Source organism: Sparus aurata, chromosome 8, assembly GCF_900880675.1.
Source record: "Sparus aurata chromosome 8, fSpaAur1.1, whole genome shotgun sequence".
Lineage (NCBI taxonomy): Eukaryota > Metazoa > Chordata > Actinopteri > Spariformes > Sparidae > Sparus > Sparus aurata.
Window position 1 is genome coordinate 8,715,550 of NC_044194.1, and position 14,333 is coordinate 8,729,882.

At 41.4% G+C, this 14,333-nt stretch overlaps 3 protein-coding genes across 15 annotated transcripts in view; 1 reads left to right on the forward strand and 2 right to left on the reverse strand.

Moving 5' to 3' along the window:
• The window catches only part of shank3a (SH3 and multiple ankyrin repeat domains 3a), a 181,015-nt gene extending 175,297 nt beyond the window's left edge, over positions 1–5,718 (forward strand). For 7 of the 12 annotated variants that reach the window (XM_030426982.1, XM_030426983.1, XM_030426984.1 and 4 more), the window contains one exon: positions 622–5,718. In XM_030426982.1, the coding sequence (XP_030282842.1) occupies positions 622–1,192 (571 nt within the window). In that variant the 3' untranslated portion in view covers positions 1,193–5,718. The remainder of the gene's footprint in view (positions 1–621) is intronic. The other 5 variants (XR_003984993.1, XR_003984991.1, XM_030426987.1 and 2 more) reach the window with 3 other exon arrangements.
• Positions 5,719–5,746: 28 nt separating this feature from the next.
• Positions 5,747–11,117, reverse strand: rabl2 (RAB, member of RAS oncogene family-like 2). 2 transcript variants are annotated; one of them, XM_030426995.1, is made up of 9 exons: positions 10,953–11,117; positions 10,390–10,757; positions 10,211–10,240; positions 9,944–10,023; positions 8,691–8,770; positions 7,771–7,882; positions 7,487–7,584; positions 7,191–7,274; positions 5,747–6,828 (listed from the first exon to the last, which is right to left on the reverse strand). In XM_030426995.1, the coding sequence occupies exons 2-9, from the start codon at positions 10,494–10,496 to the stop codon at positions 6,748–6,750; spliced, it is 672 nt and encodes a 223-aa protein (XP_030282855.1). In that variant the 5' UTR covers positions 10,497–10,757; positions 10,953–11,117; the 3' UTR covers positions 5,747–6,747. The 2 variants fall into 2 exon arrangements, with proteins under 2 accessions (XP_030282855.1, XP_030282854.1); XM_030426994.1 differs by having other exon boundaries at positions 10,390–10,579; positions 10,664–11,117.
• Positions 11,118–11,525: 408 nt separating this feature from the next.
• Positions 11,526–14,095, reverse strand: cimap1b (ciliary microtubule associated protein 1B). Its single transcript, XM_030424853.1, has 7 exons — positions 13,946–14,095; positions 12,707–12,822; positions 12,387–12,590; positions 12,200–12,301; positions 11,987–12,108; positions 11,760–11,900; positions 11,526–11,669 (listed from the first exon to the last, which is right to left on the reverse strand). The coding sequence occupies exons 1-7, from the start codon at positions 13,993–13,995 to the stop codon at positions 11,577–11,579; spliced, it is 828 nt and encodes a 275-aa protein (XP_030280713.1). The 5' UTR covers positions 13,996–14,095; the 3' UTR covers positions 11,526–11,576.
• Positions 14,096–14,333: the final 238 nt, after the last annotated feature.

The following is a 14,333-nucleotide window of genomic DNA, read 5'->3' on the forward strand; positions in this document are numbered from 1 at the left end:
TGCAGAGGTTTTTCCAAGCACAAAAAGCTATGTGACACAATAAGGGACAAATAGCATAATATGTTTCCTTTAAAATAGGACTTTCAGTGCTTTTAGGTTACTACAGGTTATCTGCAGTTTCAGTGTTAAGCACTAAATCTGCTTGATACTGAAATTCGACTGTAATTCTGAGCCTCATGCTGTATGAGGGTCACAGTCACTTCAGGGAATCTCACAGTATGCTCTTAACAGGAAGTAGCTTTCCATTAAATTCATCGGAACAAAAATACTTTTAGTAATGGTCAAAAGAAATTGGTGTAGTATGATGTCGGTAAAAGTAGGGTCACCTTATCCTCAAATGAAATAGTGTAGTTAGTTGTACATTATGTCTTATGATTGAATAGCAAAGTCTGTTATCCAAAGCGGATCTCAAAAAATAGTATCTTGCCGTTTTGATGGTGTTGTGATGTGAGACGAGCTTGCTCTGTCTAACAGTCATTAACCTCTAGCCTACACTAAAAAAAACTTTTATACATACTGTTAACCCAAAGCTTGTTCTTCCTTTCCTCCTCTTTATTTTCTCTCTTTTCACCTTCATGTCGTCTGTTAACACTCTTGAAACCCTCTCTCTGTCTCCACCAGACTTTTCAGCAGCCTAGGCGAGCTCCACACCATTTCTCAGAGAAGTTATGGCACTACATTCACAATCCGCCCTGGCAGCCGTTACCCCGTCACCCGACGCACCCAAAGCCCAGGTTCAGGCTCACCTGATCGGGGCGACCCTCTCGGACGATTCTCAAGCTACGGCCTACCGACCTCGCCAACTACACCACCACAAACCATCCTCAAATCCTCCAGCCTCAGCCTACCCCAGGAGCCTAAAGAGGTCCGCTTTGTAATGAGGAGCTCCAGCGCCCGTTCCCGCTCTCGCTCCCCGTCACCGTCACCTTCCCATTCCCCTGGGCTGGGGTCACCACTTTTAGCCCTACGGCCCTTCCACCAGAAGCCCCTCCACCTCTGGAATAAATACGACGTCGGAGACTGGCTGGAGAGCATCAACCTGGGTGAGCACCGAGCAGGGTTTCAGGAACATGAGATCGAAGGCTCCCACCTCCCAGCTCTAACCAAGGATGACTTTGCAGAGCTGGGAGTGACGCGAGTCGGACACCGCATGAACATTGAACGAGCACTAAAACTGCTGCTAGAGAGCTGACCCCTGCCCTGAGACACAGCAACAGATGGGTAGAGAGATAAAGAACAGGCAAGACATGGAGTTGATGAAAGAGAAGAGACAGGAACCGCTCCTCTTTTACTCTGGCTGCTTTTTATGTTCGGCATCACAAATGTTTACCTGTTGTCCTTAGCGACACATCGCGTTCCCGTTCTGCATTGTTACCCTGCACTTGGCACTGCACTGAAGAGGAGGAGTCAATACATTCATCCCCCTCGACTCGGCCCTAAGTGTCAGCCCACCTACTTGCCTGCAGCCAATTAGATCGGACTTCAAAATGGGCTTTGGTCTTTCTTTGCCGGGGAGAATCGCATGAGCTCCAATTAAAACATTAGATTTGTGAACGCTTCAGTTGTTCCCTTAGTAACACCCACATGGTCTCTCTCACTATTCCCTCCTCTCCTCTCTACCTCTATCCCTCCATCTATTAGGCCTCTGGAAGCCTTTTGCAGTTTGAGTAAAGGAGGAGGAGGAAGAACTTTTCCTTTCCAAACAGAAAGCTCAGTTGCCTTTCAAAATATTTATACAGAGATCAACAACGACGGACACAGGACTATGGACATAGTGCTGACACAGCTCTGAAACGGTGTGTCTGCTCTATATCTGCTGTTGTTTTTAAACCGAAGACTTTAAAGCCCAGAGGTGGAGCTCCACAAAGTAAACCACAGGAGAAACCCCTCCGCCTTGGTACCCAGACTGTGCTATCTATTATATTTGGAGAATGTTTAACCAACACTCGTGGCTTTTTTCATAATCAATTTTTTGGTTTTCCAAAGGGAATATTATATATAGGTATTATATAATATGATATATATGTATCTAAATATAGCTTTCAGAAGAAAAGACAATGTTGCAAAGATGAAATATAATAAACTAATCTGCGCCTGTTTTTGGTTTTTAGTATAGAAGGCAGAGAGAAATCTTTAAAATTTATTCCACCAATAGTTTACTCATTTCTACCAACTATATATATATATACAATATATATATATATTTGAAATTAAAAGACGTATATAGATATGGAAATGAAATTTTTGTCATAGGTATAAAACTTTCCTTATGGTCACCCTTTCTTGAACCGTAGCATGACGAGTTGCATCACGTGTTGGACAGAATTTGTTGTTTGTTTTTATTTTCTTACGGTCTTCCTTCATACTAAAGGGCATCCCATAATGTGAGGCTGAGACCCCAGTTGACACCCATCCCTACTGCTTCAGCTACAGACCTCACTGACGTGGTTCAGACTCTTTCCACGATGACACACAGTAAGGACCGCGTACTGAGACAGCTAATTGGTAAACGGGGCTCTTCATCTTTTGCCTGCAGATCACTCAGGGATGGAAGTTTGGGGCACTAGCATGGAGAGGTTGTTGGCTGTTGATTCAATACCATCCATCAAAATTCTTACCTATGAGGACAATTTAATACCACCGCAGTCTGAAAAATGCTAGAGGGCTAGTAAAATTTCCATCCCTGTGACCCCTGACGATGCTTCTCAGACCAGACTTTTTACCTGGCCGATAACCAACAAAGATTTGTCATACAAGGGCTTTTATGAGCGAAGCATAAATGATGTGCCCTCTTAAAATGCCACTTCAGGAAATGTGCGTGTAGTTTATCAGGTTGTGGGGATGGGAAAGCCTCTGTAAGGTCTTAAAGAAAATTCAGTAATTTACAACCTGGCTGTGTCTTTGCAACGTCGCTGTATCTCTACAGTTTACTTAGTGAGTAAAATATTATCATAAACGGTGGCAGCCAGAGCTCGTAGATTAAGACCCAGGTTGTAAAAACTAAACACAACTGAATTTTACTTTAACAATACAAAATCTACAATTGTACTCATGAGTAGCTTCTGCTGGCAGTGAGAAACAGTGAGTTTTATTCACGCAACAAAAAAAAAAAGCATTTTATTCATAGCTTTTTCTCAAATAAGAGTCCAGGTAATCTCTATTACCACTAAAAACCTCCGCACATCAGCAGCATCCAGTCGGAACGCCAAGGCACTTTCACCTGGCGAGAAGTTGTGTGCATCTTCTTTCTTTTTTGTTCTTTTTTTTTTGCTAAGAGTTTGTAAAAGCGGGTGGTGAATCTAAAACGTTGTATCTGGGTTGTAGGAATAGCACTCACTGCCTCACTGTGACCTCACTGATTTATTTTACTTCTGACTCCAGTTGTTACAGTATGTCCTCAGACTCATTTTGGACTTTTTGGTTTCTATTCTTTGTTTTCTTTTTCTTTTCTTTTTTTTCCTTCTCTCTTTGTTGATTTTGTTACCCTCGGACACTGTGGGTAGATTTTGTAGCGTGTGGAACATGATACTTAAATGATACTTTCACTCATTTGAATTTTAGAGTGACAGAAAAAAAGAGAAAAAAAGATACTATTCTGTCCATTCTAAACGTACTTACACTTGTAAAAATGAACAGATTACAAATATTTGCTTTTTTTTTAAAATCACAAGCAATGTATATATGATAGATTTCATATAAATTTTTGAAAAACAAAAAGTATATAGATCTATATATGAATGTTTGGCATATATGCATAGTTAACCACCTGTGAAAAAGGTGAGCAGATTTTATTCTTTCTATGAACTCTTGAACTTTTGAACTCTGAACTATGAACTAGGGGATGATTTGCACAAAACAAGGTGACAAGGTGCTAACATAAAAGCCACCCAACGTCCAAGCGCATGTGTGCATCTGGATTCCCTGAATCTCTCTGTGATTGTTCCTCTTCACCGTGTGTGTGTGTGACTGTGTGCGTATGTGTGCAAGTGCTCGTTTGTTTGCATTTTTGTGTGAGAATACATGTGGCTGAGAGAGCGTATGGTTGATTGTTACATCTTTAGAGTTAGTCCACTATAGCCTTACTGTATTACCATCAGAGATTCCCGGCAGTGGCTGTGTCACACACACACAAACACAAACACAAACACGAAATGACATACACACACACACACACACACACACACAAACAAACAGAAAAATGCACACATACATTCATCTTCTATTCCAGATCATTGTTCTGCATTTTAGGTTTTGTATCGGGTGACGCCGTGGAAAAAGTGGACTGCTCTGCCCGGAGAGGGAGAGACAAACAGGAAGAGAGAGGAGAGAGTCCCACAGGGTATGGAACGAAACCATCGTCACATTTTATAAAGCAAGACGACTATGACTCACCTTGTAACTGTGTAGGTACGGCTTATACAGTGTCACTGTTTTGTACTCCCATTCCCAGATGGCATCTGCGCTCCTTACCCTCCACTCTGTCTGGCAGCACTCCTTTTTCCTTTTTCAGACCTTCAGTTTCTGAGTTTTGGATATGCTATATGAGGTGATCCAGTGAGGAACAAACAACACAAAGGAAAAATGTGCCAAAAAATAACTTAACTTTTAACTGTATATTTGTCTTTGCTTTAGGACTATCTTAGTTACAGCATTCTTGAGCTGTTAGACTCAATAATATGGTGCCATCTCCTGGAAATCTTGAGAACTACAGACATTTGTTGTGAGATCCTTCTGTATTTCCTACAGGTGGAAATGCAGTCATTGTTATTATTTTGTAAAGATGCAGGCTATATATATATGTATATATATATACATATGTGTGTGTGTGTATATATATATATACACACACACACATATATATATATATACATATATATAGCCTGTGTATATCTACCTGTGAGCTTTGCATTAACATTTCTATTTAAATTTTGAGACAAAGTATCACAATTGCTTGATTTTACTGTGATGAAGGTTATTATGCAGCTTGGCCTACTGTTCCCATATAAATACAAACACTAAAGAGGTGAACGTGTATAGTCTCACACAGGCTGGCCTGGTTAGAACAAACATGCTGTAGTGAATACCTGGTCCAGATGGTTGTGTAAGTTTACCACAAACACAGATGCAAAATGATGCTACAAAGCAACGTGTAACAGACTTACACATCATTAGGTCAAATAAGTTCAGTGAAGGGTTATCTTTGTCTTATTTTCTAATCAACAAAGCACAATCTACATAGCGTAGGGGGAGCAGTGTAACCTTTTTAAAAACCCACTGGGCTCTGGCCACCTACCAGAACCAGTGATCTTATCATCGAAGGGTTTTTTCTTTCATTGTTGGTTTTCTCCTTGTTTGCACTGTGAAGTTTAGAATGGTGGATGTATCACTGCAACGCCTCAGCCTTGTCTCACGGGTGAACTTCCCCTTCTCGGCATCCAACGAGCAGACGAATCATCTACGACTTTCTCTCCCAGGCAGTGACTTCTGGGCGCTTATAGCATTAGAAACCCATCCCCCACCCTCCTCCATTTTAATACAGGAAAGCCCAAGTCGAAATAAAACGATAACCAGAAGCTACCTAGTGTTCTTCATGCAAACAGAGTAAGGGTGACAGTGAAGGTTGAGGCAAGATCTGAGATGTTGCCCAGGATATCTCCACCACAGAGATATATGTTTGTTATATTATGTAATAAATTTATAATTAAAACATGAACTGCATCAAAGTCTTGTTCCTGCCAATTCAGTGTTTGAGTAGTACGGTTACATTCCAGTGTGATTTATTGTGAGTTTATGCCACAAAAGTCACATATAAATAGAATATCAATATATATTTACATGATTTCTGTGTATTACAATCATTCAGAAATAATTTGACCTAGATTGAACGTGAACTTCTGACGTTCTTCATTTAACATTTATGCTAACACAGATGAATGTAACCACCTCAAATCCATCATGAAGTTCACAGCTGGCTGAGCGTTTCACAAGAGTTCAGTACAGCGGATCTTCTCATACATGACTTATAACTTGCTGAATTGGACTACAACTCAGTACATCACTGCTAGATCACAGCAAGTTGAGAAAAAAAAACATCATAAAAAATTGGTTACATGGTACATTAAATTTTCATTTAAAAAGACGCTGAAAACAGACTTTTACATCATAAAATGAATGAAACGAAAAGCAGCCAACAGATGCCGCTCCCCGCTGGCACTGCACATGACACTACACACACACATCGAGAACAGCAGCAAACACAGTTCATAATCACACGTTCTCTTTGTTCAGTGTGAGTTATTCTTCAATGCTTCACATTCTTATCACAAGACACAAAAATAAGCAAACATTCAGTCTCACTGTAGGATTTTCTACTATTATTATAGTAGATATTTAGATATTATTATAGTAGATGTTAAAGTATGGATGATAATGCTCCAACAAATCTGGTAAACAACACAGTTCCTATTTATTCCACCTGGTTTATTTTCCTCCTCGATGTCACTGGACTGATGGAGGGCAGTGACTGAAAACCTGACTTTAAGAACGTCTGTCAAACTCCAGTGGTGGAGTTACAAAGCAGACCGCCGACATTATATAATAACAATGTGCCTGATGATAGTGTCCATCACAGAGAGTGAGATCTCTGACATTTCATCTAAAAGCATTATCTATTCACAGCATCAACCTCAGAGGAGGAGAAGTTATCCATGAGACTGTAAGAGGGTTTGGAGGATCTGTAAACATCGGTCAGTCCAGGTCGGGACTCTCTGCTTTCAATCCGTCCTCATCCGCTTCTGAATTGTCTTCCTTCTTCTCCAGGTCAAAGTTCTACAAGAAGGAACAAAATAAATGTAATCAATACCAACGGCTTCAGTCCAAAACGCTTTGACAACTCATTCCAGCAACAAAGACGGGAAATCATTTCAAAAGTGTTCCACATGAACAACAGAGTCATTAAAAAAGTAAATACTCTTCGAGTTCATGAATACGCTGGTTTGGATCATGCCGGTTTGGAGTAAGTGTTTGAAACATTTCTATTAAACACAACAACAATGGCAGATTATAAACCCATTATGGAAAGTCTTAGAGCATGAAAGATCATTTAGCTTGGGGTTGTGCAAAGCTACACCAGCTTAAAAAGATGAGCCCATCAGTGATCAGGCTGTGTTTTGGTATTCAGAGAGATGTACCTCTAATTCTTGCATCACTTCATCCATGAAGTCGCTGGGGTTTTGTTTGTAGTCCACGGCTCTCTTGATCATCTCTCTGAACATCTGTTGAGACAGTTTTCAGACAGAACTATCAACACACGGGGGCAGCTTCAATGTTCTGGACAATTTATGAGATGATGCTGACTTTATTTGATCCTTTGTTTTCTGCACTGTTATTCTCTTGCACTGAACAAAATGCATAGTTTAGTTTAAATTATCTTAGGGATCGTAGGCCTTAATACAACAGGAACATTTTATAAAAATAATAATCAAACCTTAACGACATTAGTCCCATCCGCCGCTGACACAAAGTAAAAAGGCAGTCCTTGCTTCTTCCCAAAGTTAAAGCTTCTCTGAGTCACCTTCAAATCAGCTGCAGATGTGACAAACAAACACACACATACATATCTGTAATAATCGATCTGGTTGGAAGTCGATTTAATTGGTAAAACAATGAATTATTTAAATGGTGGCAGAAATATGAAACTGTGTGCAAACAAATCTAATCGTAAGAACGGAATATTTCTTGTTTCGTGTTCAGCGTCAGCGGCAGACTCACCATCAATTTTGTTAGCAACCACGCAGCAGGGTATCTCCGGCCTGTATTCTCTCAGCTCCTTATACCAGTTGGTCAGATTCTTGTATGTGATCTTCCTCTGAACATCAAAAACCTAAGACAAAGAACAAGAAGTTTACAAACAGTTCAGCTGCCTTTGCCGACAGTGTGACACCTCGCCGGCGGTCTTCTGACAAGGATCGCCATCTGCGTCTTAAATTCCAAAACATGACTGCAGTTTTCTGGGTCTTGCTGAAACACTTGGTATCTCACAGGCAGCACATTCTTCAGTGAGCTCCTCGATTGTCTCAGCCCGTGTCCTGAGAGCGCATTGTTTATTTAATATTTTGTGTATTCCACCTCACATCTATGTGCATGGAAAGTGGTAGTCCATCTTCGAAAGACCAAGAAAAGAAATGTTCTGTTCCGTTCCGTTTTCTTTTTCCGCTTATCCGTGAGGGTCGCGGGATGTTGCCGCTTTTTCCCCCCTAAGGGGTTGCGGGGCTTACTGGGGCCAAATCCAGTTTCATCTATGGGCGTAGGCCAGGGTTCACCCTGGATGAGTCGCCAGTTCATCGCAGGACCCTTACTGATGGCAGTGGCTGCCTTCACACAAGGTGCCAACTGCACATCAGGAGCAACTTTGGGGTTCAGTATCTTGCTCAAGGATACTTTGACATGTAGCTCAGTCCCGCCCTGGGGAGCCGGGATTCGAACCAGTGATCTTCTGATCACCAGTCAACCAGCTCTACCCACTGAGCTACAGAAAAGAAATGTGTTACTATATATTTTAAGTTCACGTCCCTGCAAGGAACAAGGCAAGTGAAGCACAGGCAGAAATCACAGGGGGGGGACAGGGGAGTTTGGTCAAATATCCACCCTTAGGGTAGAAGGCATCTGTCTTGAGACCGAGTGCTTCTTACCATGATACATGCATGTGCTTTGTGGTAGTATGACGGGTGCATGCTCTGAAATCTCTCCTGACCAGCCGTGTCCCAGAAATCTGTGAATCAGAAATAAAATAAACCACCATCCCCGCTGATTCATCTTTACAAATGATTCATTAACAACCGCAGTGAAGTTTGTCTTAGGGTGGATATTGGACAGATGTTCACTCTGGGGAGACAGCGGTGTTTCTTACTGGGTTTAACGCAGTGTTGACAGTTAGCTCACCTCCCAGAACCTCAGGTTGTGCTGGAGGCCGACTTAAGGACCATCAATAAACGACCCTATAGTTTGATTTACACAACAACGTTTCTTAATGCTGGCATGATGATATTAGTGAAAATTGTGATTTAAAAAAGAAAACAATAAGAAACTGATTTCCTGTAGCACATTTATTTTGATTGCTAATGTGTTATGTATTTATTTTGCAAAAATAATTTTGTAAGACAATGTTTTTTTAATAGCTTCCATGTCATGTGACCCAGTAACTCAAAACCAATGCTGTATTACTAAATGGCAAAAGTAAGACATGTCTTTTATTACAATTAACTGCTTCTAAATTTTACTGATTATAAAAAGAATGTTATCACAATTTGTTTTTATCTCGACAGGCCACACCAACACAGCAATGCGGTTGTAGCAAACTGAACAACATGTTTTAACAGTTCTGAGATGCACAAAATGGATACGATTGTTTATTAGCAATAGAATTGAAGAAGCAGTAAAATGTAATCAAAACTGGTGTGTCTTATTTGTCCTATTTAGTCATACAATTCGGCATTGGTTTGGAGTCACTGGGTCACCTGACATGGAAGCTATTGGGGGGAAAAAAGAGACATTCTTATTAAAGTATTTTTGCAAAATAAATACATAACACATTAGCAATCAAAATAAATGTGCTACATGAAATCAGTTTGGTGTTATTCATTTTTTTTCATAATTTTCACTAATATCATCAAGTCAGCATGAAGAAACATTGCTTTTGTGTGAATCAAACTATAGGGTAGTTTATTGATGGCCCCTAAGTCAGCCTCCAGCCTCCAGGCGAGCTGACCGTCCTCCTGCTGCCAACACTGGCGGAAACTGAGTGAGAGACACCGCTGGGAGTCTCCGGAGTGAATGTCTGTCCAACATCCAGCCTCAAACTAACTTCACCTCGGTTAATTAACTTGGGTTACACTATCGCCTGCGGTCACCCACAGCAAAACAAAATCAACTGCACAACACATACCGACTTCTACTGTCTTGTTTCCTACAGTGGCCGTGTGTTTGTAGAGAGTCAAAGCATAGGTGGACAACTGCTGGGGACGGCTGCACAAAGAGTTAAGGATCTTAACTGCTTCGTCTGTCTGCTTTGTTGAAGATATGCCAGCTTGACCTTAAACGGCATGTTCACGGGCTAACAGTGGCTGTGATGGCTACTGGAGGATGTGATCCCACAACAAAATGACTGACAGGAACGATTCATTTGAAATGTCTACAAGCTGTCAAAGGATACTATTCGTCCATGAGGAACCTCTCCATCAGCCTATGGGAGAGACACACAAAACGGTCCATGTGAATACAACAGGAATGTGTTATTAAACAGTACAACAGATAATCTACTGGAGAAAAATAAAAGGCATCATGAAACACAACAGCTAGAAGAGACATTTGCTTGCTACAGCTCGTACTCACTTCGATTTACCAACTGCGCTGTCTCCCAGACAGATGATCTTGACTTCCTCGTCTGCATCATACTTCTTTTGGTCCATTTCAGGGATGCTATTAGCGTCACCAGCCATTTTTCTCTCTCTCTGTACCTTTCTAGCGCTTTGCCAAGGCTGATCGTGTCAGTCAACGTTAGCCAAGCTAAATGAATAAATACCTGGGGGGAAAAAACGATTTAAGCCTCCACGGGAGCTAGCATCCGAGGGGCTTTCGACAACTAAAATGGTGTTAGCTAGCTTGCCATCGGTTAGCTGAGGTCAACATGGTGTGGTTTGGCTTGAAATCGCTCATTTCACTTCGTTCGTCGGTCCTCTCGTCGACAAAACGGATGTTAGCTGAAACCAACAATAGTACAACGGCGGTCATGTATTACACTTATGTTTTTAAAGTCTCTTGTGTCTAATAGACCCGCTACCGTGCAGCCTGAGCAACTGTGAACTCACAACGGCTAGCGCTGCTAACTGAATTAGCTAGCGTTGATAGCATTTGTTACCCGAGGTTGCCCATCAGAATATCATTGAATGACTCACGCATATTATTTTTTTCGCTCACTACAAGGAAACGTTCACTGATGTCATACGCTCATCTAGGTATCCAGGTGTTTAAAGTTTGTGGTGATGCATGATGTCCCCAACGGTTTTCGTTTCTATGCAACGGGGACGCTTCGAAGGACCTCTTGGTCAGCTTCATGCTGTCCTCGCAGGTGCCTGTCAAGAATGCTCTGCGACTCTCTGGTTATTTTTATTGAAGGAAACACATTTAATTTAAAGCCTGTTGAATGAGTACAATCTTTTGAAATCTTCACCCCCAAAATCTTGTTGCTATCACATGTCCACTCATACTACAGTAAATAACTCACTTATTAAATACAGTTGCCCACTGAATTTGAAAATCAACACAATCAACTTTTATAACCCATCAAAATGCTACCTTGAAAACTGAAACCAGCCTAAAATACCTTCATGAAACTCATGTATTTTTTAAATTAAGCATATTATACTTCAAATACTGATAGTGGTCATAACCCAGGCAACGTGACAAGTACCAATATAATAGGGCCTATAACTGTGGTAATGAAATACGATTCTCAATAATACCGAGCATCTTGTTTTCTGTGCTTTATTTCCACACATTCAAATGGATCATTCGTTCCATTATTCAGGCACATCTACGATAAGGGGCGCGATGAACTGCGAGTGGCGCAGTCCAAAGGTGAAGCTCGGAGCCTTGAATCTTGTGGAGGTCACCTGGGAAGAGAGAAATGTCAGTGAATGAATGAAATGCTGAATATTTGGGGCCTTTGTGACGGTCAAATAAGACATCATGAGGTTTCTTACCAGTTCGGGACGATATTCACCCGGCCCCGGCTTCCTTGTCGTTTCACCAGGTGCGAAGTTGCGGCCTGTCATGCTGAACTGGGGGGCTTTCTGCATGTAAACATAAGGGTCCACGACTTTGTAGGCAGCCGGGCCAGGGGTCTGGAAGGTAGGCAAAAGTAGTTAGAACGAGCATTTCACAGGATTTCTAGATTTTTAAAGGAAATTGTTTTTAAGACTGTGTGCACCTTTTTCAGGTCCTCGTCGAAGCCCCCAATCTTACTTCGGCCATAGAGTGAAGGGGTGGGAGCTGCAGCTGTGGTCACAGTATTGGGCCCCAGCACAGGCGGGAGATTGTATGCAGCTGGACCTGGAGAATGAGCGACAGGTGAAGTTTATATTCTTTGCGACATATAAAACTTAATCCGCGGCTTATATTGACAACTAATGCAACATATTACCTGGTGTTTGGCTTTGTTTGAAGTCTTTGATTCTCCCGGATAGAGTGAAAGCAGGAGCAGAGCGGTAGATCATCTTTTCTGAATGCTCTGGGATGTACTGGCCTGAAACACCACGGAAAGTCATGCTAAGACTCGGGTAACAGGTAAACTCAAATGTCAACTGTCACTGTGTGGGAGGTTTTCTGACCTGGTCCTGGGACCTGGAACTGTCTTTGCTCCCTGATACGGCTGTGGAGTGAAAACGCTGGCGTGCCGTCGAGGCCCTGTCGTGTGATGTTGGAGGGGATGAGGTATTTTGGTCCAGGCGAGCAGTCAGAATTGGACTGATAGTGCCGTACTCCAAAGCTGAACATTGGTGCTTTGAATTTAGTTGGGTCGTGTTTAGAAATACCTTTATGGGGGATACAAGGACAGAAAATGTAAATGGCGGTAATATTACAGTAATTATGATAATAATGATAATAATAATGGTGGTGAAAAAAGGCTTAGTGGCCATTTTGGCTGTACCAGTGAGTCCAGGCAGGCCATATTTGGGCCCCGGGCTACCATAGAGGGCAGCTATAGGCCCTCTTGGCTTGTGGGGCCTCCAGTTCCCAACCCAAGGTCCACTGCTTGTCATTATCCTGAGAGAATCAAGAAAGACACACACACACACACACACACACACACACACACACACACACACACACACACACACATTGTTGACAAAAGGCACTTGATTAACTGGCTTTTCAGTTCTAAGAGGTAAGAGCAACACCTCTGATGCCTCTTTCAGTTACTGGTTCTCCTGGAGGACAAGGTCTTTATTTAAATATTGGACTAGCACATGTCAGAACATAAACACTTATCTGCATACTTGCCTTCTCAGGGTGTCTTGACACATATATCTTTGAAATTGCAAATGTAGCCATCATCAGGAAAGCTAACAGGGCCGCCTGGTGCCTGAGGTATTTTTCTAAACTCGGTAAATATTCCTTCAGATTCTGGGCTGAAAACACCCGGGACTCTTAACAACAACCTCTCAATTATGTGAAAACTATGGGATGGATTTTGCAGCTTGAAATGTAATTTAGCTGCTGTAAAAGCCTGAAAGTAGAAATCTGTTCACCAACTTCCTCTGATGGGTGAGGTCACCAGGAACAGCAACGTCGCCGGCCGATCATTTTGAATGATAATAATAACAGCATGTGTAGTGAAGCACATTAAATTTTACATGGCTTGTTTAATGATCTTCAACTTTGGTAGCTACAATTTTTTCTAACTTTATATCTCTTTTACCACGAAAATATAAAGCTGAATGACATAAAAAAAAAAAAAACATTATAATTAAGTGATATACATCGACCTCTGTCTGTTTCTGCGGGTGATTACTTCACACACACTTGTCACACTTGTGAAACAGAGCACCGTGTTAGTGAGTTAAATCAGGCAGCAGGCTAGTGAATCATAAACATTTCCCTGGTAGCAGTTTCTGCAGCTTACACCTTGGTTACACATTGGTGAAAATGAGCCTAACTATGCTGCGGTTGTCATGTGCATATTTACTTCTGTGATTTTTTGGCATTTGTTGGTAATGTAAAACTAGTGTTGCTCCAAAGCCAGTGAACACACGTAGCATACACCCACAGTAGCATTTAACAAAACAATAAGTGCAGACAAACTCATGAACTCAGTGGCTGCTTTCTCTTTAGTTCAGTTGTAAGTTAAGTAACTGTCCAAAAAAAAAAACAGATTAAATGACTTTACCTTGTAAATGTCCCGATCCTGGAGCAGGTCTCACTCAAGGAACTCCGCATGTGCTCTGAACCCAAACACAGATTGTTTAGTTCCTGACAACTTCACTATGACAACGTTGACATGGAGACAGTTCTCTGACAGGCATGTGTATGGATGTTTGTGTGTGAACTCTGCCGGAATGTCTGAAATGTGAATACAAAAAAAACAAAAACAAAAAACAACAAAAAAAAGAAAAATTGTGTGCAGAAGGTTTAAATGATTTATTAAGGCTGCAGCAGGCTCCAGGGTCGTACTGTGGACAAACTCACTGGATCTAATCTGCTAAAGCTGATCAAACAAAAGGTTTTAGCTGATAAGACACATTTTACTAGGTTTTTTTAAAACTCTGTGCTTATAT

Excerpts from the sequence above, each read along its gene's own strand:
- rabl2 (XM_030426995.1), bottom strand. The coding sequence starts at position 10,496 with ATGGCTGGTGACGCTAATAGCATCCCTGAAATGGACCAAAAGAAGTAT. Across the intron at positions 10,024-10,210 it reads AGGTTCCTCATGGACGAATA|CCGTCCCCAGCAGTTGTCCA; the intron begins GTATCCTTTGAC and ends CTCTTTGTGCAG. Across the intron at positions 6,829-7,190 it reads AAGTGATGCAAGAATTAGAG|AACTTTGACCTGGAGAAGAA; the intron begins GTACATCTCTCT and ends TCCTTCTTGTAG.
- cimap1b (XM_030424853.1), bottom strand. The coding sequence starts at position 13,995 with ATGCGGAGTTCCTTGAGTGAGACCTGCTCCAGGATCGGGACATTTACA. Across the intron at positions 12,302-12,386 it reads GTTCCAGGTCCCAGGACCAG|GCCAGTACATCCCAGAGCAT; the intron begins GTCAGAAAACCT and ends GTGGTGTTTCAG. Across the intron at positions 11,670-11,759 it reads GTGAATATCGTCCCGAACTG|GTGACCTCCACAAGATTCAA; the intron begins GTAAGAAACCTC and ends CTCTCTTCCCAG.